Consider the following 24998-nt stretch of genomic DNA (forward strand, 5'->3'; position numbering starts at 1 on the left):
CCATTACTTCCAGATATAAAGAATGAAAGCATACATAAGACATATGGTGAAGTCGGGGAACAAATGTCTTCATAAAATGTGGAAAACTAACATTTTAGAGGAAATATGTAGGCTGAGTAAACAAATCATAGGTTGTCATTGCAAATTAACTTTTTCCTAGTAGCCTAACCCAAAACAAGGAGATCAGTCTCATACCTCATAAGATGTTAGAAATAGTCTGGAGATTTATCACAGCAAAGAAAATGGTGACCAAAGAGAAGCGACTTGTTCAGTGTCACAATAGAACTCACACAAAAAACAAAAAATAAAATGTAGGCCTTATATCTCCCAAAACTGTTTTCCTCCCATTATTCCAGATTTACAGTCTTTTCTTAATAACAAAAAAGACATAAGTGATCTCCTACTTTGATCTCCTTCTTGATTTTTGAAATTCTATTTAAATTTATACTTTTTAGCTGTTGCAATGCATAACGGTAGCGTATTTTTGAACTATGGTTAAATTATTCTCTCTCTCACTTATCAAAATTCACTATGTAAAGTGACACAGTTTCTCTTATTGCTTCAAATACGTATTGCTTCAAAACCAGCACAGGCAAGGACAAGCATTAAAATCGGGTGCTTACTGTGACACATTACCAGAAGCAAGGTGGCTCCCAGGGCTACGCAAAAAAGAATGGGTCCAGTGAGGTCCGTTTCATTCATAATACTGCCATCTGCTGGCTTCATTGGGTTTAACACTGTCCAAGTTTTTTGCCATATGTGATCAAAATGGATTCCAAGTTCTGTAAAAAGGAAAAAAAAAGATAGATAATATGACAATATAAATATAGAAAAATAAAAATAAGTTACACTCTTTAAAGGTTAACATATCTGATTAACTTACTTAGCATTTTAATCTGATTGGTCTATCATACCTTCTAAAGTTCTATGTTCTGTATTACACAGAAACTCAAGTTCTATGTAACATATAAATCTTTAAAAAACAAACTAAAAAGTAATTTGGTTTCCAAAGAATGACTTAAAAGAAATGTGTTAGAGAAATATTTCCATCAAGGAAAACATTCCCTGATTTATGCAGCAAATACAAGCTTTAAATCTAATTAAAAATTGGGAAATTGGCAATATACAGTAAAAAATAAAATTGTAGCTAGCAGATCAAAAATTTCATCCTATTGTCCATCTAGATAGTTCTTTTTCCTGTATTTTCTTTTTTCTTTTTAATTTCTTTTTTGAGATAGGGTTTCCCTCTGTCATCCAGGCCGGAGTGCAGTGGCATGATCCCAGCTCCTCCGCTCAGCCTCTTATGTAACTGAGACTCATGTCTCAGTTATGGCAAGCACCACCACACTTGGCTAATTTGTTTTTTTTTCATAGTGATGCGGTTTCACTACATTGCCCCGGCTGGTCTCGAACTTCTGGGCTCAAGGAACCCTCCTGCCTTGGCCTCTCAAACTGCTGGGATTACAGCCCTGAGCCACCGCACCTGGCCCTTTTCCTGTATTTTCAATTGCTGACACTTCTGAAATCCCGTCATATCGGCCATGGCATAATTTTTAAATTAGTAGTACTATACTAAACTAACGAGACTGAGTCCAAGTCTGGGGTTTTACTTCCACTATGCCTAATGAGAAGAGCAACTTTATGCTAAATGAATGAAACTACACAGAGGGGTAAAGGGCTTTTTCTGCAAGTAAAAGTGATCATGATGTGCACGCATATTTTTGTAAGGTCAATGTACTGTGAAGCTGAGTCTATGTATTCAAAGATTAAATTCTTGAGACAAGTTAACCTTTCTCTTTTATACATGGTAGTATTCAAATAAAGTATCCAAAATCAGTGTTCAGTGTTCATGAGTCCAAACCCATTTAGAAATTTCTAATTGTTTTTCTCCAATTCCCATTTTTCAAATACTTCTAACTGCTGCCTCACAGATCCTTCTGCTAGAATCTGCTTCTCTCATTACTATAAAGCAAATACCTAACCATTTGACATCCCCTGAACATAGAAATAAGTATTGATACCACATTGGTTTATTTTCCTACCACTCCTGTAGAGATCAACTAAGATGTATCTAGGGTAGAAAAAGAGAACATTCAAAGAGAAGAGTATGACTTGACTATTTAGGGACCAGCAATCAAATTGGTTATCCTCCTTCTATAATTTCAGAATTACCGGAGGCTGAGGCAGGAGGCTGAGGCAGGAGAATGGCGTGAACCCGGGAGGCGGAGCTTGCAGTGAGCTGAGATCCGGCCACTGCACTCCAGCCCTGGGCGACAGAGCGAGACTCCGTCTCAAAAAAAAAATAAAAATAAAAATAAAGGGTGAGGTGGAGGCTAGGAAGAATGAAAGCTAAAATTTACTGAGCATTTGCTATGGACTTCACAAGATTTACATAAATTGGTCTTATAAATGCACAATCAATTGCTATTATTTTATCCCTATTTTATGCATTGGATATATAAGGCTTTGAGAGATTAATTTGTCCGAACACACAAAGCAGTAATAGAAAACCTAGGTTTCAACGCTGCGCAATCTGACTCAAGAAAGCACGTGTTTAACCATAGAGTTGTGGTCGGGTCAATGTTCATCTAATCTTATAATTGTTTTTTTTTTTTTTAAATGAGCCCAATTCTTCCATGTGAAGGACTGTCTTCCTGAATGTATTTGTATTTGGCATGTAACTACCCTTTCAAGCTTCAGTAACTTTCTTTGGTCAGATACAAGGGTATAGCTCAACTTATTTTACAGAGGGACATACCACCTAAATACCTTGCAAAGCTGACTTTCTGTACACAGACTACAAGATAGACTTTTAATAAACCCCATGACACAGAGGACCCTTGTTCTAACAACTCAGAAATTTTCAGAGGGTCAGCTAGACACTGGTCTAGATCAAGAAATAAAGTTTTATTCATTTCATGCCCAGAATGACATCTGTTATTTTAAGCTTTAAAAAATTGAATAGTTAAATTAATAGCAAATAATTTACATTTCCGATTCCTTGTTTCATCCTTTATTTCCACAGTGCATTTGTATATTTATTAATGAACATACTCTTTGAATAACATGAGCAGTTCACCAAGCTTAAAGGAGGTTAGAATGTCTAATGTAATTTTTGAAAGAGAAGACTTTAAAAATTGAGACGTTATATATTTAAAATTAATTAATTTTAAATTAATTTCACCAGAAGCTTATGTTCTCAAACTTTATTTTTTAATTTTGGCATTTATGCTAAAAATATATTTTCAGTATTTACCACAATAAAGTGGTATTTAATTCCAAATACCTTTTCCTCAAAAAATATAATTATTTTGGAAGAAATTCAGATGAAAAATGCTTTATGCAACATCATTACTGATGTCAACCATTTATTTAATGGCATAACTAACTCCTGCACATATTTTAACATCAAGCCATGAGATAGTAAATTAACATAAGCCCATATAAATATTTTCATAATGAAAAATGTTTTATGTGCTTTCTACTGAAGTATCTCTATAATATTGTGTTTTTTATTTATTATAAGGTATGTGAGCGATTATAACTATTTATTAATTACAGATACTCTAATATAACATCTTATTGTACAAAATAAAAGATAAAACTGCTGTAAAATTTGAATGCAAAATTTATTGTTTTGCTGTCATCTAGTGGTAGTAAAGTATATGATACATATGCTATAAAAGTGAATTAAGATCTCTATTTTCTATGCAAATTGTGGCATTGGCCTTTCATATAGAAGCGTCAAGCTATGCTATAAATACAACATACCAAATATCAGTAATTCTTCATATCTGACAAGCTTGAATTTACTATTATTCTTGAAAATGCATTTAACATGTTGATTTTACATTAAGAGCAAAATTTATCATTCTTACATAAAACCAAATATTTTAGACAACAAAATATTTAAGAAATAAAGAAGGACTCTTTTGAAACAACATGCTTTTTGTGCAAGGGATGTTCATTATTATAGCATGATAATTTTATAAGCCATTCTGATGGATGGTCAATAAAAACTGGTAAATGTTATTTAATGCACTATCCTAGAAATTGTATCTTTTTTTATATCTGAAAAAGACATATCCTGGCCTTTTTCATATCTTTAGACAAAAGAGGCTTGAGGCTTTCACAAGTCACTCAGCTTGAAGAACACATTGGATCCAAAATCCAGATATTTCATAGATTCAAAACACAAAATTATATTAGGTACTCTATCTTCTAATACTGGGGGTCCCAAACTCAGGGCCATGGACTCATACCAACTTGCTCATGCCCTGTTAGGAACCGGGCCACACAGTAGGAGGTGGAGGTGAGCAGTGGGCAAGCAAGTATTACCACCTGAGCTCCGCCTCCTGCCAGATCAGCTTGTTAGTTTCTCATAGGAGCATGAACCTATTGTAAACTATGCATGCAAAGGATCTAGGCTGCACACTTGTTATGAGAATCTAACTAATGCCTGATGATCTGAAGTGGAACAGTTTCAACCCAAAACCATCTCCCCAACCTGTCTGTGGAAAAATTGTCTTCCACAAAACTGTTCCCTGGTGCCAAAAAGGTTGAGGACTGCTGTTCTAATACACTATATATTTTGGGGAAATTAACTCTGAGCTGTATAAAATGGAAATAAAAATCGATTACATATTTTCTATTCAAATTGAAAGACATGTTAGATGAGGATGTATAGAGAGTGGTAAATTCATGCAACAATAGAGACATTTCAGATAGTAGAAAAGATTATTTTCAATAAATGCTGCAGAAAAAAATAAGCAGTACAGAAAAAAATTAAATCTTACTTCACATATTAAGCTTAAACAACTATTAAATAATAATTTCAATATAAAACAAAAAACACAAAAGGATAATTTTAAAATGTGAGCATCTATAAGGAGATAGAGGCAGTACCTAGAGTTGGAGAGATAGATTTTAAACAAACAACAATTGGAAAGAAATGTTACTAGGAAACATATTCTGGGTTTAAAAAATTAATATCACACTTTTAATATGTTCCAATGACCCATAAACAAATTAGATGGCAAACACAAGCTAGGAAAAAAATGTTTAAAATACATATTCTAGACAATAATTAATATAGTTACTATATAAAATGCCTAAGAAATAAACAAGGAAAGAACACTCTTTAGATTCTATAGAAATCTGAACCAAAAAAACCATGAAAAATAAAAAGTCAATACACATATGAGAAATGTCAAAATTTTTTTAGTAACCCAGAGGTATAAAGTATTCCTTTTTCCTTTTATCCTATGAAATTGACAAAGACGTGTCATATTCTACTCTGGAAGTGGAGTAGAACACCATTTTTGACATCAGTTGACAGTGTCAGTACCTTTAACTCAGCAATCCCACTGTTATGACCTCTATAACAGCAATCCCACTGTTATGACCTCTATAAAGGTCAAAGATGGCAAAGCATTACTTGCTATAAGGAATAACCTTTAAGGTGTGTTTAAATTATGGTTATGTTATATAATAGAACTCTATGAAACCATTATAATTGTTTTCAAATAATATTTAATGACTTTAAAGAATGCTTGCATAGAAGTGCTCGTGACAGGCTGGGCACAGTGACTTATGCCCGTAATCCCAGCACTTTGGGAGGCCGAGGCAGGCGGATCACCTGAGGTCAGGAGTTCGAGATTAGCTTTGACAACATGGCAAAACCCTGTTTCTGCTAAAAACACAAAAATTAGCTGTGCACGGTGGTGTGCACCTATAGTTTCAGCTACTCAGGAGGCTGAAGGAGGAGGATCGCTTAAACCCAGGAGGCAGAGGTTGCAGTGAGTCGAGATTCGGCCACTGCACTCCAGCCTGGGCAACAGAGTGAGACTCCATCTCAAAAAAAAAAAAAAAAAAAAAATGCTCGTGACATAAAGTAAATAAAAAGAATGCAATACTTAAGTACTCGAACGTATATATATTCATTGAAAAAATAGTATTTTAAAGTATGCATGTATATTCATGCATAATACATATACATAGGCATTCATAGGAAAACAGAATAAAGATCAGAAGAAAATACATCAAATTGTTAACGATAGTCATGTCTTTGAGACAAGATTTGAAGTAATTTTTATATTTTTGTTATGCTTCTCTGTTTTCCCAATTCTGAAGACAATTAGGCAGAGATATTGGCAAAGCCAAGGAAAATGTTTAACTGGAATAACTTGTAACTTTTAAGTGTTTATTACTTGTAGAGGCAAAACAGAATGAACTGGTTAAAGATAACTGATCCAGAAACTTGAATGGCTTCCAAAGAGCCAATAGATCAATTATATAAATCTCTGTTCTGTTCTGAACAGTTTAAATCTTTCATGGTTTTACATTTTTAAGGAAAAGAAAGAAGAATGTGGTTGGTTGTGTTCACGTGAGGCAAACATCTTTACATCTTGTGATGTAAAATACTGGAAATTTTAATCTATTCCTTTTCACTTGACTACATGCAAAGGTCTTGGAGCAATTAACCAGTGACTATTTCTGCTTGGTTCTCAAATTTAAATCCACTTGGGTTTTAGTGTCTTAACACCTATGTTTCTAGCACTGTATTAATCTTGTTTAAGAGCAAAAACAGCACATACAGACTGGCTACATATGAAAAAAAAAAATCAATGGATGGAGCAACTCCAAAATCCCCTAAGGACCCAATCTCTGGATTACCTTCCCACCAGGAGCGTTATTTACTGGATTTATATACTTCCTCACCTACTCATGCCAAGTGAGATGAAAGGGCTTGCATGAGTCAGGAAAGAAAAATACTGGCTTGTCTCCATGTCAACAATGACAACAAAAATATTAATTTGAGAAACTATCCACTTTGCTCCCACGAAAACATAGCAGAAAATAAAATATGCTGTTATGAAGTGCTTCATTAACTGGGTGGGAAGGGTGGTCACTTTGATGTAACTACTCTGCCAAAAGATGTCTTCATTTTTTTCTATTCTTGGCCAAGGAGTTCAAATTTAAGAAACAGTTTAGGAGCATTTAATAAGTGCGGCAATGTCACAGAATATCCCATATCTACACCCAATTTCCCCTATGCAAACATGCAACGAACTTCCAACGGTTTAAGGGTTTTGGTTCAGCAAACTTGTTATATGTGAAACAATCACACATAAAACACTGTACACTGCAGGCTGACAGCACACATTAAGTGCTAATTATTGCTATTATTCTTCTAGCTGTACACACATTAATAACACTTCCTTAACTTATCTTCTAGCAAAGGAGGCTCTTCATCAAAACTGTCAATGTAAGGAGATTGTGAATAATAATCTGAGTTGGATGCTGGCTGAAAAAATTGTCCTGCATAACCTGGTGACATGAGCATCTCTGATGGAACAAAAGAGGCAGGCTGAGGCTGCTCACCAGCTTGTTGTCTAGAAAAAGAAAAATACAAACATTTTTAGGTCTAAGAAAAAGGCATCATGACAAATAAAGTAGGAAAATTACAATTTTACTTATATGAATTCACGTAGCTTTTATGAGTATTTACTCATGAAAGAAACAACTTACTTAAAATTTAACTTTAGTCCAAAAATGTAAAATAACTGGTCATCTAAAGGCTTCTGGAAAAATAATCCATATCAATAAACATTAATTGAGCATGTACAACATGCTGAATGCTTCCCCTAATCTTTTCTCAATTAAAAACTCTGTAAGGTAAAAGCTGTATTTCTAATCCCATTTTACAGAAAAAGACACAGAACTTCACAGAGACTAAATGACTTGTCCAGTAACACAAAATAATATTGCAGGTGCTGGACTCTGGCATGAAGCTTTCTGAGCAGTGATCTGCTCATCACACAGTGCTGCTTTTTTACTTATCTTCAGGGACAGTCTCCAGCAATGAAGCCCCTCCAAATATGTGGAAGCAGCAAGGAAAAATTATAATTTTAATAGTATAGTCAACTGATAGGAAAAATAAATACATATACTAATCACTGTGCATAAGGAAATATACTTCAGTTCTGGCCATTCCCAGACAGTCATTACCAACAGAATTGTCTCTGAGTTCCTAGCTAAATGTATTATCTAGTTGGCTTTAGTGTCTCTTTATTTGTACAAATTTATGGGGTACATATAAAGTTTTGTTACATGCATAGATTGTGTAGTGGTCAAGTTAGAGCTTTTAGGGTATCCATAACCCAAATAACTTTCATTATATGCATTAACTAATTTCTCATCACTCCTCTCCTACCCCCTCACCCTTCCAAGTATCAACTGCCAATGATTCTACTCTCTACCTCCATGTGTACGTATTTTTAGCACCTTTATGAGTAAGAACACGTGATATCTGATTTTCTGTGCCTGGCTTGTTTCACTTAAGATAGTGACTTCCATTTCCATGTATATTGTTGTAAATGACATGATTTTATTCTTTTCATGGCTGAATGGTATTTCATTGTATATATGCCACATTTTCTTTATTAATTCATCCACTGGTGGATACTAGGTTAATTTCATGTCTTTGCTATTGTGAATAGTGCTTCAATAAACATATGAGTGCAGGTACCTTTTTGATATATTGACCTCTTTTCCTTTGGATATATACCCAGTAGTGGGATTGCTTGATAAAATAGTCATTCTATTTTTAGTCCTTTGAGATATCTTCATACTGTTTTCCATAGAGGCTAATAATTTACATTCCCATCAACAGTGTATAAGAGTTCCCTTTTCTCTACATCCCCATCAACATCTGTTACTTTTTGTCATTTTAATAAGAACCAGTCTGACTGGGAGAAGATGATATCTCACTGTTGTTTTAATTTTCATTTTGCTGATGATTAGTGATGTTGAACATTGTTTCATCTAATTGTTGGCCATTTGTATGTCTTCTTTTGAAAAATGTCTATTCATATTCTTGCCCACTTTTTTCTTTTTTTTTAAATTTTGTATTTCCATAGGTTTTGGGGAAATAGGTGGTGTTTGGTTACATGAATAAGTTATTTAATGGTGATCTGTGAAATTTTGGTGCACCCATCACCTGAGCAGTATAAATTAAACACAATTTGTAGTCTTTGATTCCTCACACCCCTCCTACCCTTTCCCTTGAGTCCCCAAAGCCCACTGTATTATTCTTATGTCTTTGCATTCTCATAGCTTAGCTCCTACGTATAGAGAGAACATACAATGTTTGGTTTTCCATTCCTGAGTTACTTCATTTAGAATAATACTCTCCACTTCCATATAGGTTGCTGCAAATGCCACTAATTTATTCCTTTTTATGGCTGAATAGTATTCCAAACTGACTAATATACAGAATCTACAAGGAACTCAAACAAATTAGCAAGAAAAAAAAAAAGCAAACTATCCCATCAAAAAGTAGCCTAAGGACATAAACAGACAATTCTCAAAATAAGATATATAAATGACCAACAAACATATGAAAAAATACTCAATGTCACTAATAATCAGGGAAATGCAAATCAAAACTGTGATGCGATACCACCTTACCCCTTGCCCACTTTTTAATGGGATTGTGTCAGGGATTTTTGACTGTTTTGGCCATTTGTTGGCTATTTTTATTGCTGATTCAATCCTGCCACTCATTATTGGCTGGGGGCCAAAGCCAGATGGAGCTGGACTAGGCACGCTTGCACTCAGGCCCGCTAGTCATGAGTGCATGCACCAGCCATGACAGGTGAGGGCAAAACAGACCATCAAAAAGTGGGCTAAGGACATAAACACAATTCTCAAAAGAAGATATACAAATGACCAACAAACATAGGAAAAAATGCTCAACATCACTAATTATCAGGGAAATGCAAATCAAAACCATGATGCAATACCACCTTACTCCTTGCCCACTACTTAATGGGATTGTTTCAGGGTTTTTGGTTGTTGAGTTCAGTTCCTTGTATGTCTGGTTTTTAGTCCCCTGTCAAATGAATATTTTCCAAGTATTTTCTCCCATTCTACTGGCTGTCTGTTCACTCTGTTGATTATTTCCTTTGTTGTGCAGAAATTTTTAATTAAATCCCATTTGTCTATTTTTGTTTTTGTTTCCTATGCTTTTGAGGTCTTAGTCATAAATTCTTTGCCTAGATTAATGTCCAAAAGTTTTCCGTATGTTTTATTCAAGCATTTTTATAGTTTTAGGTTTTATGTTTAAGTCTTTAATCCATCTTATTTTTGTATATGGTGGGAGATAGAGGTCCAGTATAATTCTTCTGCAAATGGCAATCCAATTGTCCCAGCACCATTTATCGAAAAGGGTGTCTTTTTTCCAACTTAACGTTGTTGTCAGCATTGTCAACAATTAGTTAGCTGTAAATATGTGACCTTATTTATGTGCTTTCTATTATTTTCCATTGATGTACATGTCTATTTTTATAGCAGTATACCACAGTGCTCTGGTTACTATAGCCTTGTAATATAATTTCAAGTCAGGTAATGAGATGCCTCTAGGTTTGTTCATTTTTCTCAGAATTGCTTTGGCTTTTTGGGCTTTCTTTCTCGTTCTGTATGAATTTTAGGATAGTTTTTTCTAATTCTGTTAAAAAAAAGATGCTGGTATTTTGATAGTGATTGCATTGAATCTATAGATTGCTTTGGGCAGTATGGTCATTTAAACAATATTAATTCTTTCAATCCATGAGCATGAGATGTTTTTCCATTTGTTTGTGTCATGCACAATATTTTTTCATCAGTGTTTTGTCATTTTCCTTGTAGTTATCTTTCACCTCCTTGGCTAATAAATGTATTCCTAACTTTTGTTTGTAATTATTGTAAACGAAACTGCCTTCTTGATTTCTTTCTCAGCTAGACAGTTATTGCTGTATAGAAATGCTACTGATTTTGTATGTTGATTTTATACCCTACAGCTTTACTGAATTCATTTATTAACTCTAAAAGGTTTTGGTGAATTCTTTAGGTTTTTCTAGAAATAAGATCATATCTTCCAATTTCCAATTTGGATGGCTTTTTTCTCTCTTGCCTGATTTCTCTAGATAGGATTTCCACTACTATGTTAAACAGGAATGGTGAGAGTGAGCATTTTGTCTTGTTTCAGTTCTTGGAGAAAATGCTTTCAACTTTTCACATTCAGCATGATGTTATCTGTGGGTGTGTCCTAAATAGAGTTTATTATTTTGAGGTACATTCCTTATATTCCTAGTTTGTTGGGGGATTTTATTATGAAAGGATGTTGAATTTTCCATTGAGATAATCATATGGTTTTTGTCCTGGGCTTTGTTTATGTGATTTATCACATTTATTGCTTTACATGTATTAAATCATCCTTTCATCCCTTGTATAAAACCTACTAAATCATGACATATTATTATTATTATTACTTTTAGTCACACATAGATATACTGGAAGGCAAACTCATTGTTTATTCATTAAAAATATTTACAGAAAGTTGCATTGAAGCATTTAGTTCACCACACTCTGGTGTATTACAAAATGGATTAAAATGGTTCTCAATCATGGGAGGGGATGAGGGAGGGACTAAAGATACTGTGTGTGTTGGGAGGAAGGCTATAACATAAGAAGAGCTCACTGGAATACAAGTCCTCACCTAAAAGATCTTAGTGAAGTATAAAGACTAATTAGACAAGGGAAAACAAAATACACAAAACAGATCAATTTCCAGTACTATCAAACAATGAGGCTGTGAATAATTAAAAGGGACTGAAAAAAAAAAAAAAAAAAAAAGGCCAAAGTAGTAACACGACCAAGAAAAAAATAAAAAAAGAAAACACGTCTTACCTACCAAGAAAAAATTAATCGCGCACGCCTGTAACCCCAGCTCTTTGGGAAGCGGAGGCGACTGGATCACCTGAGGCTAAAGAGCTCGAACCCACCCTGATCAACAATATGAAATCGCCACTCTACTAAATATACAAAAACTAGCGGGGCCTGGAGGCGAACCTGCAGTCCCAGCTACTCAGAAGACGGAAGCACGAGAAATGCTTAAAAGACGGAAGCTGCAATGACCCGAAAATGGGCCATTGCACTCCAGCCTAAGATGACAGAACAATGCCCGGACTCAAGAAAGAAAACAACACAGCACACATACACACTCCACGAGTCTCCAAAAACAAACAAACAAAAATAACGAGCATTGCCTTAAGCTATAATTAATAAGAAAAAATGCTGACTAATTAACACACAAACTACTTTTAGTACGCGAATAATAACGCTGGAGCCACTCAGACTGCGTTCTCTCCCTCCTATTCTCCCAAAGGAAGAAAAGAACGATTATCAATGGCAAAAGGCAGTCCAAATGAAGCGATACCAAAAGCCAGCTTCAGGCTCAGGAGAGAACACTGCGCTTCCTCCTCGTGGTTTCCGGTGCTCCACACGTTCAGAGAAACTTCTCTAGTAATAAACTATAGAAATGATCCCTGAAAGTATAGTCTTATGACATATTATTTTTTGATGTGCTGTTGCATTTGATTTGCTAGTATTTTGTTGAGGATATTTGCATCTATGTTCATCAGAACTATTGGTCGAGTTTTTGTTGTTGTGTCCTTGTCTGGTTTTGGTATCAGGTGTTACTGGCCTTGTAGAATGACTTAGAGAACATTCCCTCCACCTGAATTTTTGGGAACCGTTTCTGGAGGATTAGTATTAGTTCTTTTTTTGTACATTTGGTAGAATTCAGCTGTGAATTCATCTGGTCCAGGCCTTTTCTTTGTTGAGAGACTTTTTATGGCTGATTCAATTTTGTCACTTATTATTGGTTGAGGGCCAAAGCCAGATGGAGCTAGACTGGGCAAGCTTACACTCAGGCTCCCCAGTCATGAGTGCATGCACCAGCCATGACAGGTGGGGGAGAAACAGTCCTCAGGCCTCAGGTAGAATTCTTGGGTAAACTGTAGTCACCACTGCACTGAGGTCCTGCCACGAGAAGGGTGGGACCAGTCCCAGTGGCCATAGCCTTGGCCAATGAGTAAGAGACTTGCTTCCTTCTTACAGCCCCCAGTCTGGACAGGGTTCACTCCCCTGTCTCAGGTGTCATAGCCATCCCAACTGTTCGGTTAGACCCCATGCCCCTCAGTTCATGCTCATGGCCCATAGGAGTCCCCACTTAGCTCAACACTAAGGCTTCATGGCAACTCTCATCCTGCTTAAGTAGGAGCAGTACCTGCTTCCCGCACTGGTGGCTGCAGCCCATGCCACACTAGCTTCTTAGTCTTGGTTGTTAGGGCCAGCCCCTAGTTCACACCCCAGTTCTGCAAACAGCAGCCCAAGTTTCCCTAATGCCTAGGACTGAATTCTCAGGACTTCACACAGTCTGTTAAGGGCTAAGATCTAGAATGGTGTCTTGCTATAGCTGCCTGGGTTTCAGAAACAGCATGGAATGCAAGGCATGCTCCCTCTCTAAAGCAGTTCCTTTGTACAGTTTCCTGGTTGCTTTCTAAGTTAGACTTAGGGCTTGAGAGGGTCAAGGTGCTCTCCCATAGTCTGGATTGTGCAATTCCCCAGCAGAAGAGTGGACCGCATAAAGACTCTCACTCACCCTCTCCTGTACTGGGGAGTCATTCCTGGTTCTTGGCTGGTCTTGGCCATGTACGCTGCCTATTTTCCTTCCCCTTCCTAGCTTTTGGTGTTTTCTGTCACTTTCCTGTTGAATTCCAGTGTTCTGCCTTGGGTAACATATTAGAAGTGTGATTGTCCACACACCGTTTTGCTTCTTCTAAGTGGATAAAGCATGCTTGAAATGCTTCAAGCCAGCCATCTTGAACAAAAAAAGAGTCTCTCTTTTAAAATGGGCAATATAATTTTGCCAAACCAAAATACCTCTTTGACATGTTTTTGCTGTTTACTTTTATTCATTTTAAATTGCTTTTACCTTAAAGAATGGAAAGAAACATAGAGCTGTCCAGTAACATGTTTTAAGTTTCTTTCACAAAAGCCTTTGGGGTAAACTAAATATACAGTCCAAGGTTCTGAACTCGGTCACTCCTTGTGATTTCTTTATGATAAAATATTTACAAAATGGCCTTTAGTACTTTCCTTCGAATATTAATCTTAATATGAAATCTAAGAATAACATATTCGACCTCCTGTATGTGAGTTAGCCTGACGAAGAGAATAACTTATTTAGGAAAAGAAAGCCACATATATAGAGGGGGGAAGACACACTTAATCATTTACTAACTCAAATGTATATTCATTAAGAGCGAGAGCCTGATGTAATACTATTTGAACCTGCCAGAATGTATGGTGATTACCTGCTATTATTTTTCACTTAGCCATGTGTAATATCCCTAATGTATTTTCCAGTAAAATAGGCACACCATCAAAAATACTGGTAGAAACAAATTAGAATAGGAATCTGAATGGCTTTTTTCTTGATAAAAATCCCCCAATACCTATTTTTTTAATGTAAGCCTTTCCAGAAAAATGAAAGGGACACATAAAGATGTCTAAATGGACCAATGTCTAAGTAAAACTATGTCATTGCCGTACTTGTCTGGCCGCACCATAACTTATATCAGGTGTTACTAGTCAGGCTTGAGTAAACATAACTTTCACAGTTATTAGCTGCAAAGCAACCTTTATGAACGGGTGGACTATTTCAGGTAGTAACTTTGACTCATCCTCTTCAAAGAGAAACAAAATTTTATAGAAAAAGGTTCTCAGGAGCTTGGCTTCTAATGTCCTTATTGTAATGGGGGTATAATATTAAAATTCCTCTACCACTTATTTAAGAAAGTAAAAATTTTAAATTTGTTGCATAAAGGAAAACATAAAATTTATAAAATTACCATGCTCACCTTTGATAACTATCTAAATTTAAATTATGTTTTTCTATATCTTATATCTTTGTATACCATCACTGTAATATTAAACATTGCATCTCAATAAAAATAGCACAACCAATACCAAAAGAATCACATTATTAGTCCAAAGTATGACCCCAAAATCTGTAAATGATATGGTTTGGATCTGTGTCCCCACCCAAATCTCATGTAATCCCCAGTGCTGGAGGTGGGGCCTAGTGGGAGGTGATTGAATTATGAGGGCAATTTCTCATGAATGGTTTACCACCATCCCCCTAGGGCTGTTCTCATGATAGAGTTCTCATGAATCTGATTTTTTAAAAGTGTGTAGCACTTTCCAACTCTCTCTCTTGATCCTGCTCCTGCCATGTAAGATACCTGCTTCTTAGCCTTCCACCATGAGTAAAAGCTCCCTGTGGTCTCCCCAGGAGCAGCTGTTGCCATGCTTCCGGTTCAGCCTGTGGAACCATGAGTCAATTAAACCTCTTTCCTTTATAAATTATCCAGTCTCAGGTATTCCTTTATAGTAGTGCAAGAATGGCCTAATACAAGAAATTGGTACTGAGGAGTGGGGGCTTTGCTTTAAAGATACCTGAAAATATGGAAGTGGCCTTGGAACTGGGTAACAGGTAGATGTTGGAAGACTGTGGAGGGCTCAGAAGAAGACAGGAAGATGAGGAAAAATTTGGAACTTCCTAAAGAATTGTTAAATTGTTATGACCAAAATGCTGACAGTGATATGGACAACGAAGTCTAGACTGAGATCTCAGAGGGAGATGAGAAACTTAGCGGGAACTGGAGTAAAAGTCACTTTTGCTATAGTTTAGCAAAGAGCCTGGGTGCATTGTGCCCCTTCTCTAGGGATGTGTGAAACTTTAAACGTGAGAATGATAGTTTAGGGCATCTAGTGGAAGAAATTTCCAAGCAGTAAAGCATTCAAGATGTGACCTGGCTGCTTCTAACAACCTATGTTTATATGTATGAGCAAAGAAATGATCTGAAACTTGAAATTATATTTAAAAAGGAAGCAGACTGTAAAAGTTAGGAAGATTTGCAGAATGGCCAAATGGTAGAAAACAAAAGCACATTTTCAAGGGAAGAATTCAAGCAGTCTGCAAAAAATTGCATAAGTGAAAAAAAGGAGCCATGTGCTATTAGCCAAGAAAACAGGAAAAGGACTCAAAGGCCTTTAAGTGACCTTTGTGTCAGTCCCTCCCATCACAGGCTCAGAGGCCTAGGAGGGAAGAATGGTTTTGTAGGCCAGGCCCAGGACCCCACTTCCCTTCATAGCCTCAGGACATTGTTCCCTGCATTCTGGCCACTCCAGCTCCAGCCTTGGGGCAAAATGAGCCCAGTTACAGCTCACTGCTTCAGAGGATGCAAACCATAAGTCTTGGTGGCTTCCACATAGTGTAAAGCCTGCAGGTGCACAGAGTGCAAGAGTTGAGGCTTGGAAGCCTCCACCTAGATTCCAGAGGATTTATGGAAAAGCCTGGATGTCCAGGCAGAAGCCTGCTGCAGATGTGGAGCCCTCATGGAACACCTCTACTAGGAAAGTGTGGAATGAAAAGGAGGGGTTGAAACCCCCACACAGAGTCTCCATACAGAGTCCCTCACAGTGCAGCTGTGAGAAGAGGGCCATCATCATCCAGACCCCAGAATGGCAGATCCCCAAGAAGCTTGCAACCTCCATCTAGAAAAGTCTCAGGCATTCATCACCAGTACTTGAGAGCAGCTACAGGGGCTGCACCCTGCAAAGCCACAGGGTGGAGCTGTTCAAGACCTTGGGAGCCCACCTCTTGCATCATTGTTACCTGGATGTGGGACATGAAGTCTAATGAAATTATTTTGAAGCTTTAAGACAGGGGTGTCCAATCTTTTGGCTTCTTTGGGCCACACTGGAAAAAAAAGGATTGTGTTGGGCCACACATAAAATATACTAACACTAATGATAGCAGATGAGCTAAAAAAAAAAAATCTGCAAAAGTATCTCATAATGTTTTTAAAAAGTTTATGAATTTGTGTTGGGCCACATTAAAGCCACCATGGGCTGCACACAGCCTGTGGGCTGTGGGTTGGACAAATTTGCTTTAAGATTAATGACTGCACTGCTAGGTTTTAAACTTGCACGGGGCATTCCCTTTTTTTCTGGCCAATTTATCCCTTTTAGAATGCCTACACCAATGCCTACACCTCCATTATATCTTGGAAGTTACTAATTTGTTTTTGATTTTATAGGATCATAGGCAGAAGGGACTAGTCTTCAGGTGAGACTTTGGACTTGGACTTTTGAGTTAATGCTGGAGTGAGTTAAGACTTTGGGGGGCCGGGTGCAGTGGCTCAAGCCTGTAATCCCAGCACTTTGGAAGGCCGAGACGGGCGGATCACGAGGTCAGGAGATCGAGACCATCCTGGCTAATACGGTGAAACCCTGTCTCTACTTAAAAATACAAAAAACTAGCCGGGTGACGAGGCGGGCGCCTGTAGTCCCAGCTACTCGGGAGGTTGAGGCAGGAGAATGGCGTAAACCTGGGAGGTGGAGCTTGCAGTGAGCTGAGATCCAGCCACTGCACTCCAGCCTGGGTGGCAGAGCAACACTCCGTCTCAAACAAACAAACAAACAAAAAAGACTTTGGGGAACTGTTGGGAAGGGTTGATTTGAACTTTGACATGTAGGACATGAGATTTGGGAGGGTCCAGTGGTAGAAGGATATGGTCTGGATCTGTGTCCCCACCCAAATCTCATGTTGAAATGAAATTCCCAGCTGGAGGTGGGGCCTAGTGGGAGGTGATTGGATCATGGAGGTGGTTTCTCATAGATGGTTTAGCACCATCTCCCAGTGCTATTCTCATGATAAAGTTATCATATCTGGTTGTTTAAAGATGTGCAGCACCTCCTCGCTCTCTCTTGGTCCTGCTTCTGCCATGTGAGACTCCTGCTCCTGCTTTGCCCTCTGCCATGAGTAAAAGCTCCCTGAGGCCTCCCCAGAAGCAGCTGCGACCATGCTTCCTCTACAGCCTGTGGGACTATGAGCCAATTAAACCTCTTTGCTTTAACCCAGTCTCAAGAATTTCTTTTTTTTTTTTTTTTTTTTTTTTTTTTTTTTGAGATGGAGTCTTGCTCTGTCGCCCGGGCTGGAGTGCAGTGGCCGGATCTCAGCTCACTGCAAGCTCCGCCTCCCGGGTTCACGCCATTCTCCTGCCTCAGCCTCCCGAGTAGCTCGGACTACAGACGCCCGCCACCTCGCCCGGCTAGTTTTTTTTTTTGTATTTTTTAGTAGAGACGGGGTTTCACAGTGTTCGCCAGGATGGTCTCGATCTCCTGACCTCGTGATCCGCCCGTCTCGGCCTCCCAAAGTGCTAGGATTACAGGCTTGAGCCACCGCGCCCGGCCTGTAGCAGTGTGGCAATGGCCTGATATAGTAAATAACCCAATTCTTAAGTTTTAGAGGTTTTTTTGCCAAAAATTTCTATGAACAACCTTAATTTTAAGCACATATTAAGAATTTACATTTAGTCCCCTATGTCTTCTGGTATTCTCCTTTTTTTACTAAGTGCCACTAACTCTGAATGGCTACACCAATGAGTTTTCATATATTCTTAGAGACATCTTTCAAGCCTACAATATCCTTTCATGAAAAAAGTCTCTGAGATAATGGATCTGGACATTTCACTATTTGCTCTATTAAGTTTATAATCCTTGATGATTAACCTATTAGAGGTAATGTAATGAGTCAGATTAATATGCTCAATATTTAAGATGTTAAAGTTATATATTTGTACCTCACTCACAATAAGTCTTTTGCAGAATATGCCAAGAAAATGTAACTCTTCTCCTATATTACACCTTTAGTTCTATTGAAAGATAAATACTGAAATTGTGATCATTTCAAATTCAGCACATTATTACAGATAAAATACATGTTAACTGAATTAGATCAAAAGAAACATTGAACTCTGGCTTGCTGAATTTAAACTTTAGCTTTGTTAGTAAACACCTCCTCTTCCTTTAAAAATCACTTCAAACTACAGAGAAAAGTGACTGTAGGGCTCCTTTAGAACAATCAGCAAATTTCATGTATAAGTACTCATAAATACATACACATTCATTGAAAAATAGTATTTTATTTTTAAATATATATATATATAAAAATATACACATTCATAGGAAAATAGAATAAAGGCAGCAAGGAAGTACACCAAATTGTTAATAATAGTCATGTCTTGGAGACAAGATTTGAGGTGATTTTAATATTTTATTCATATGTTTCTATATTTTCCAAATTCTATACTGGATACAATTAGATATCAGATAGTTTTCTAAAAGCAGAGATGTTGGTGGAGTCAGGGAAAATGTTTAACAAGAACAGCTCACAACTTTTTGGTGTTTATTAATTCCGGAGGTAACACTGAATTAAGTAGTTAAACATAGCTGATTCAAAACCATATTTGTGTAACTTATCTATGTGAATTTCCAATGAAGCCTGTAAACTTAGGCAATTTAAGTGCCCTTGGTAAGACCTTATCAAATAGGATGAATCTGGTGGTAGCATGAGTTAGGCAGTGGTAGCTGGGAGAGTTGGCTTCCACAACATTCCTAGACTCTGGTTGGTCCAGCTGGGTGCACAGTGATGCCTTAACCGTGTTTGAAATACTAGAAGATCAGGTCTGAGGATTCAGAAAAGATGATGATTCAGTATTTATCTGTTAAAGTCCTACCAAACCACTCAAAGGGATTTTTCCAGTTGTTTACACCCTTCTGCAACAGTATCTATTTCTTTTTTCCAAATAATATGAATAGATTTCACATTTCAAAAGGTGGAAAAATATAGCCTGAGTAACTAGTTATAGATGGTTGGAAATTATCCCTATCTGAATGACAGAATAATTATGTTTTAAAAAAGATAACGATTCTACTGTTCATTCTAAAATAAGAAAACTTGTTTTTAAACATAAATATCTTCACTGTCTTAGTGAGCACAGTCACCCAGCTTTCAGATCAGTACACGATTGAGCCAAACAGACTTTTAAAACAAGCTCTCATATTCTGTGAACAGGGTAAGGAAGAGAAAGAGTGAAAGAGAAAGGCAAAGACAGAGACAGAGAAACAGAAGCTGAATGACTGATTATAGCTATTCTCTAGATTGCTACATCTTTTGCCAGAATGATCATCATCTTGTTCTGATTTGGGGTATATTTTAATTGAACTATTCATGGTATGCATAAAAGATCAAATCTCTGGATTTCCTTTGACGTACATTGTAAATCACTGACCTGACTCCATGTTTTATGTACCTCATAAAACTACCACAGCTACTATGCCCTTTCTTAATTCCTGAGATGCACAGTGTGAATAGGAATTTAAATGTTGCTGCATCCAAATCAGGACTCGGATTTAAATGCTAAGCATCTGAAGCAGGGTAGGCCATCAACCTGGTACCGTAAAATTATGAGCTTTCCTCGTCTGGCTACATTAATTTCTATTTCTTTGTCATTTTGATTTCTAGGAGATGTTTAGTCAAATGGAAAAAGAAAATTAGAGTGTGTGGGGTGGGTGGATAAAGCTGTGGTCCATGAGTCCTTGCTTAGGGAGAAAGTTTTTTCTCTCTCATTGTACATTTTAGTTTAATTTAATCTGAAAATATCAACGCTACCCAAATGCTAATCTTATCTGGAAAAGAGAGTAGAGAAAAGAAGCAGAAGGTTTAAGGCAACTAGTTCCTTTCTACGAAACAGAATAGAGCTTAAAAAGCCTAGTAGATAGCTTTCATTGTGGATTGCAAATTTAGAGTGACCACCTTTGTGTACCTTAGTGCTCAAGCTACTCCCTGTGCCTCAAACATTTCCCTGTTTTTTTTTTCACCTTCCAAAGTGTAAATCATAAAAGGCAGCCTGACTAGTGCTACACAGGATAGCATAGGAGTGTGAATTAGATACAATTCCAGATATTCAACTTTTCCAGCCTAAGAAAATTATATCTCAATACCTTTCCCTATCTTGAAAGAGCATCTATTTGCTTATACCTGTAGGAGTGATCAGTCAGTAAAAAGAGAGTCAATTTTTTTCCTGGGCAGAGTGGGAACAGAAGACTACCCACTGTCTGTTATATGTATTCTGTCTTTACATCTTTCTATCTGGATCTTTTAAGGTGTGTGTGTGTATAACAAAGCTTCAAAAATTAATACATTTGAAATATACCACACATCCTAATTTATGGTACAGTTTATTCCTATTATCCCAACATAATTATAATAGCACTAATTTTACACTTTAAAAAGTCTTTATTTTATAATAAGTCAAATGCTTACACTAGTTATAGCCCTAATCAAACAACCTTGAGCTAAAATCCTAACCCCATTTCTTACTAGATGTGTAACCTTGAGAAAGTCTCTTAATTTCTCTGTGTGTCTGTCTTCTCGTGCAAAATGGGGGTGAAAGCGCAAGTTGAGTATCCTTTATCTGAAATGCTTGGGACTAGACTGATTTAGATTTCAGATTTTTATGGATTTTTGAATATTTACAGAATACATACTGGTTGAGAATCCTTAATCTGAAAATTAAAAATCTGAAATGCTCCACTGAGCATTTCCTTTGAGTACATGTCAGTGCTCAAAAAGTTTTGGATTTGGGGACATTTCAGGTTTTTGATTTTGGATTTGGGTTTGGATTTATTCAACCTGTAGTGCCTAACTCATATGGTGCTCCAATGAGTTACTGTATATAATTGAGGATCCAATGAGTTAATTTATATAATTTCAGAACTGTTCCTAACATATAATAAAAACTCAATATATTGTGGTTATTATGAAAGTTGAACAGCCTGACTCTTCTTGCCCTCTAACCTAGACCCAAAAAATTTCCAAGAAATCAACTATTTAACAAAATACAATATACTTAGGTGACTTTAGGTAACAAAGTGTCAATTGCTTTTGTAAGTCATATTTATATGAATAAATAATATTTATATAGTGGTTTTACTTTAATACACACTTTCCTACACATTATCACAATTTTTAATAACAATTCCAGTAAGCAGGTATTATTAATATCCTTATTTTTCAGATTAAGACAATCAGAGAAGTTAAGTCATCCCAATATCACAGACAAAAAAAATGCCACAGCCAGAATTTGAACCAAATTCTTCTTACTCTAAATGCCATATTTTGCTACTATCAAATTCTTAATCATTTTGTTTCATTTTCAACTCAAGTTGAATTTTTACCTCAAATAGCTATCATATTTTGACATGTTTACCTTGATTCCATCATGGTATTTTTCATACTTTAATTGCATATTTAATCACCCAATTCTTCAACATAAAAATATTAAATTGCACAAGAGAAAAAACTATGAATTTTATCATTATATCTGGATGTGCAGTACCCTTCTTAATTTCTGAAACACAAGCAGAATCTCAATAAATGTTTATTAAATTAAATGAAATATGTTTCACAAGAAGTGTCCTGGAAAATATTAGGCAAAAGGAAAATGCTTTCTGTTTGCCCAGTGCCTGTATCCCAGTTCCCTGTTAAGTGATAGTTTGAAAAGAGGAGACAAGCCATTCACTTGGCTTAGGCTGAGGTGATAAAGGGGATTCATGGAGAACTTGATTAATTTCTCTGCCCTTTCCTGACATTTCTTCTTGGGCAATTTACTGAGATATGTTGAGGCAAACGCTGGTTTTTCCCAAGGAAACCTCCCTCTCTAGAAATCCCAGTCATAATATTAAGACTTCTTAAAATAAGAACAATATAGCCTACTACAGTGGCTCACACCTATAATCCAAGCACTTTATATTATAGGTGGCACACACCTATAATCCTAGCTACATGGGATGCTGAGGCACAAGAATCGCTTGAACCCAGGAGGCACGGCAGTGAACCAAGATTGTACCACTGACTCCAGACTTACAAAAGCAATTGACACTTTGTTACCTAAAGTCACTTAAGTATACTGTAGATATTTTGTTTATTAGTTGCTTTCTTGGATTTTTTTTTGTGGGTCTAGGTTAGAGGGCAAGAAGGGTCAGACTCTTCAAATTTCATAATAACCACAATATATTGAGTTTTTACTATATGTTAGGAACTGTTCTGAAATTATATAAATTAACTCATTGGGTGACAGAGTGAGACTGTCAAAAAAAGAGAAAAAGAACAATATTAAGTATTAAGTACTTACTTTCTAGATTCATAAAGATTTCCATAGGCATTAGAGTCATCACCACTGTGCTCCTGGTTATCAATAGTAAAATTAGATTGGTAAAAGTCAGAGTCAAATTGTGCCAAGTTTGACATCCTGAAACACAAGAGTATGTTTTTAATAAGTTCATGAGTCAATAAAACTTAGTTTGAGATATTTACAAAGCTCAACTGACAATGTGGTTATGGCTGGATTCCTATCAGAAAACAAGATGTCCTTTGAATGGTGTCAATAAGGTATTGGGGGAAGGGTATAGAAATATATGCTAGAAAGTTATTTACAAAATGTGTTATCTTCAACTACTTTGTCTGAAGTTTTCACACCCTGGACTGTGGCTTTTAATATGTTGACTTTAATTGATCTGAAAGAACTTATCTTCTCCAAATATCTTATTCTTAGCAATTTAAGAGAAAAAGCTTAAAACTTAGGACACATCTAGAAGGATTTCCCTAAAATGATGTGTTTTTCACTTTAAGCACACACACACATACATACACACACACACACACACGTAGAAAGGATTATTATCTGCAAATGGCTGGTAATAATACTCCTTCCCAAAGCAAAACCAAAACCCTACAAACCTATTTCCTTGTTCTACTTGGCAATTCTTAAAAAGTGCTTGGATTATTTTCCTTTTTCTTTTGCTCTGGACACTGCACCTGGGCTTCTGGCTGAGTCAGAAAGGAAAAGACTCAATCCTGCTAAGGGAAGTCTTTTCTATATACTCTCTCTATAGTTTCCACTCACTTCTGGGAGTAAAGAGGAGTGATTGTTTTTGAATTTAGACCTAATGGCCAGGAATACAAGAGGGAAAAATAAAGAACTGAGAGAAGGAAGAGGTATAGGAGAAGAGGACCTAAGAGAGGTAATAGTGGCTCTTTGGATAAAAAGTAGAGAATAGAGAAGAGACTCTTTTCAACTGGACAAATGTGGTTACTCAACTCAACATTTAATTCTTTATTTTTCTTGGAAAACCTTCTTATTTTAAAAGAGTGGATTTAAAAATCACCAGGAGTAATCCATATACTTATAATAATATGTGGAATACTACTTATAAGAAATCTCAAATGAAATCGCATAAACAGCCTCAACTCTAAGGGTATCATTAATCAGAAATATTCAAGTAACAATTGTCAAATACATTAAATTTGCTCAGTTCAATAAATACACAAAAAGCTTCTCTAGAATTAGATCCAGTGATTCATACATCTGATGCAATAAATCAAGGTTTTACATTAGTAATATGTATAAAAGTAGCTATGAATTATGTCAACTAAAATCAGGACTTAGTGATAAATCTTTTAACAACTTATAAGTTAAAGAACTTAAAATGTAATAGCATAACTTTCTCAACACATGAAAATATGTTATTATAAAGCAAAGAGAGTAATTTATTGAGAATACACTAAATTTTCATAACATGCAAAGCTTTATGTAATATGACTATTGGTACTACAGTCCTTACTTAACTGAGCTTTGTATTTTGTTGAAATGCCAAGTCTTTTAGAAGGATCAGTCACATACCTCTTATTTATTTTTTATGGAGAGATCCTCCAGTAAAAGTAGCTTTGTGTGAGAAATTTAAAGCAAATCTGTTGGTGAAAAGATGACATGCTGGCTATATATACACCTTTCTAAATTTGTACTCTGACATCCTGAGCAGATGCTACAGCCAAAAATAAAAGTCTGCTAAAAGCCAAATACAGTATCTTATAACACTTATTATGGTTTACAAACACAGTGAACAGTGTACAGACATATAATTTGATAATATGGAAATTGTGGAATGATAGATACAGTTTCCTTGTGTACATGTCTATTAAACTCTGAGGTAAGATCATTTATTTGAGGCAAGCAGTTAAAAAGACGCCTCAATGTCCCTTCCATTTCATGGATTTCCTAATAATATGCAGTAAAAATCAAAATATGGCACATGATCTTATCGTGAAGATCTCAGCACCAAAATGAAAATGAGTTGTGGTCAATTTTATCTAAATCAGAGCTGTTCTGTTTATATGAGCAATATTTATGAAAACTAATTAT

The 24998-nt window shown here is 36.3% G+C and overlaps 1 protein-coding gene and 1 non-coding gene across 4 annotated transcripts in view; both read right to left on the bottom strand.

Moving 5' to 3' along the window:
• The window catches only part of YIPF7 (Yip1 domain family member 7), a 30803-nt gene extending 6222 nt beyond the window's left edge, over window positions 1–24581 (bottom strand). The window contains exons 1-4 of one of the 3 annotated variants that reach the window (XM_033214117.1): window positions 24480–24581; window positions 22932–23048; window positions 7231–7394; window positions 637–782 (exon numbers count right to left, since the gene is read on the bottom strand). In XM_033214117.1, coding sequence (XP_033070008.1) covers window positions 637–782; window positions 7231–7394; window positions 22932–23047 — 426 coding nt within the window. In that variant the 5' untranslated portion in view covers window position 23048; window positions 24480–24581. The remainder of the gene's footprint in view (window positions 1–636; window positions 783–7230; window positions 7395–22931; window positions 23049–24479) is intronic. The other 2 variants (XM_033214118.1, XM_033214119.1) reach the window with 2 other exon arrangements.
• Window positions 12169–12384, bottom strand: LOC117086581. Its single transcript, XR_004438461.1, has one exon. It is a non-coding gene; the product is annotated as a small nucleolar RNA U3 (small nucleolar RNA).
• Window positions 24582–24998: the final 417 nt, after the last annotated feature.

This window comes from Trachypithecus francoisi, unplaced genomic scaffold, assembly GCF_009764315.1.
Source record: "Trachypithecus francoisi isolate TF-2019V2 unplaced genomic scaffold, Tfra_2.0 Lachesis_group1, whole genome shotgun sequence".
NCBI classification, from domain to species: Eukaryota; Metazoa; Chordata; class Mammalia; order Primates; family Cercopithecidae; genus Trachypithecus; species Trachypithecus francoisi.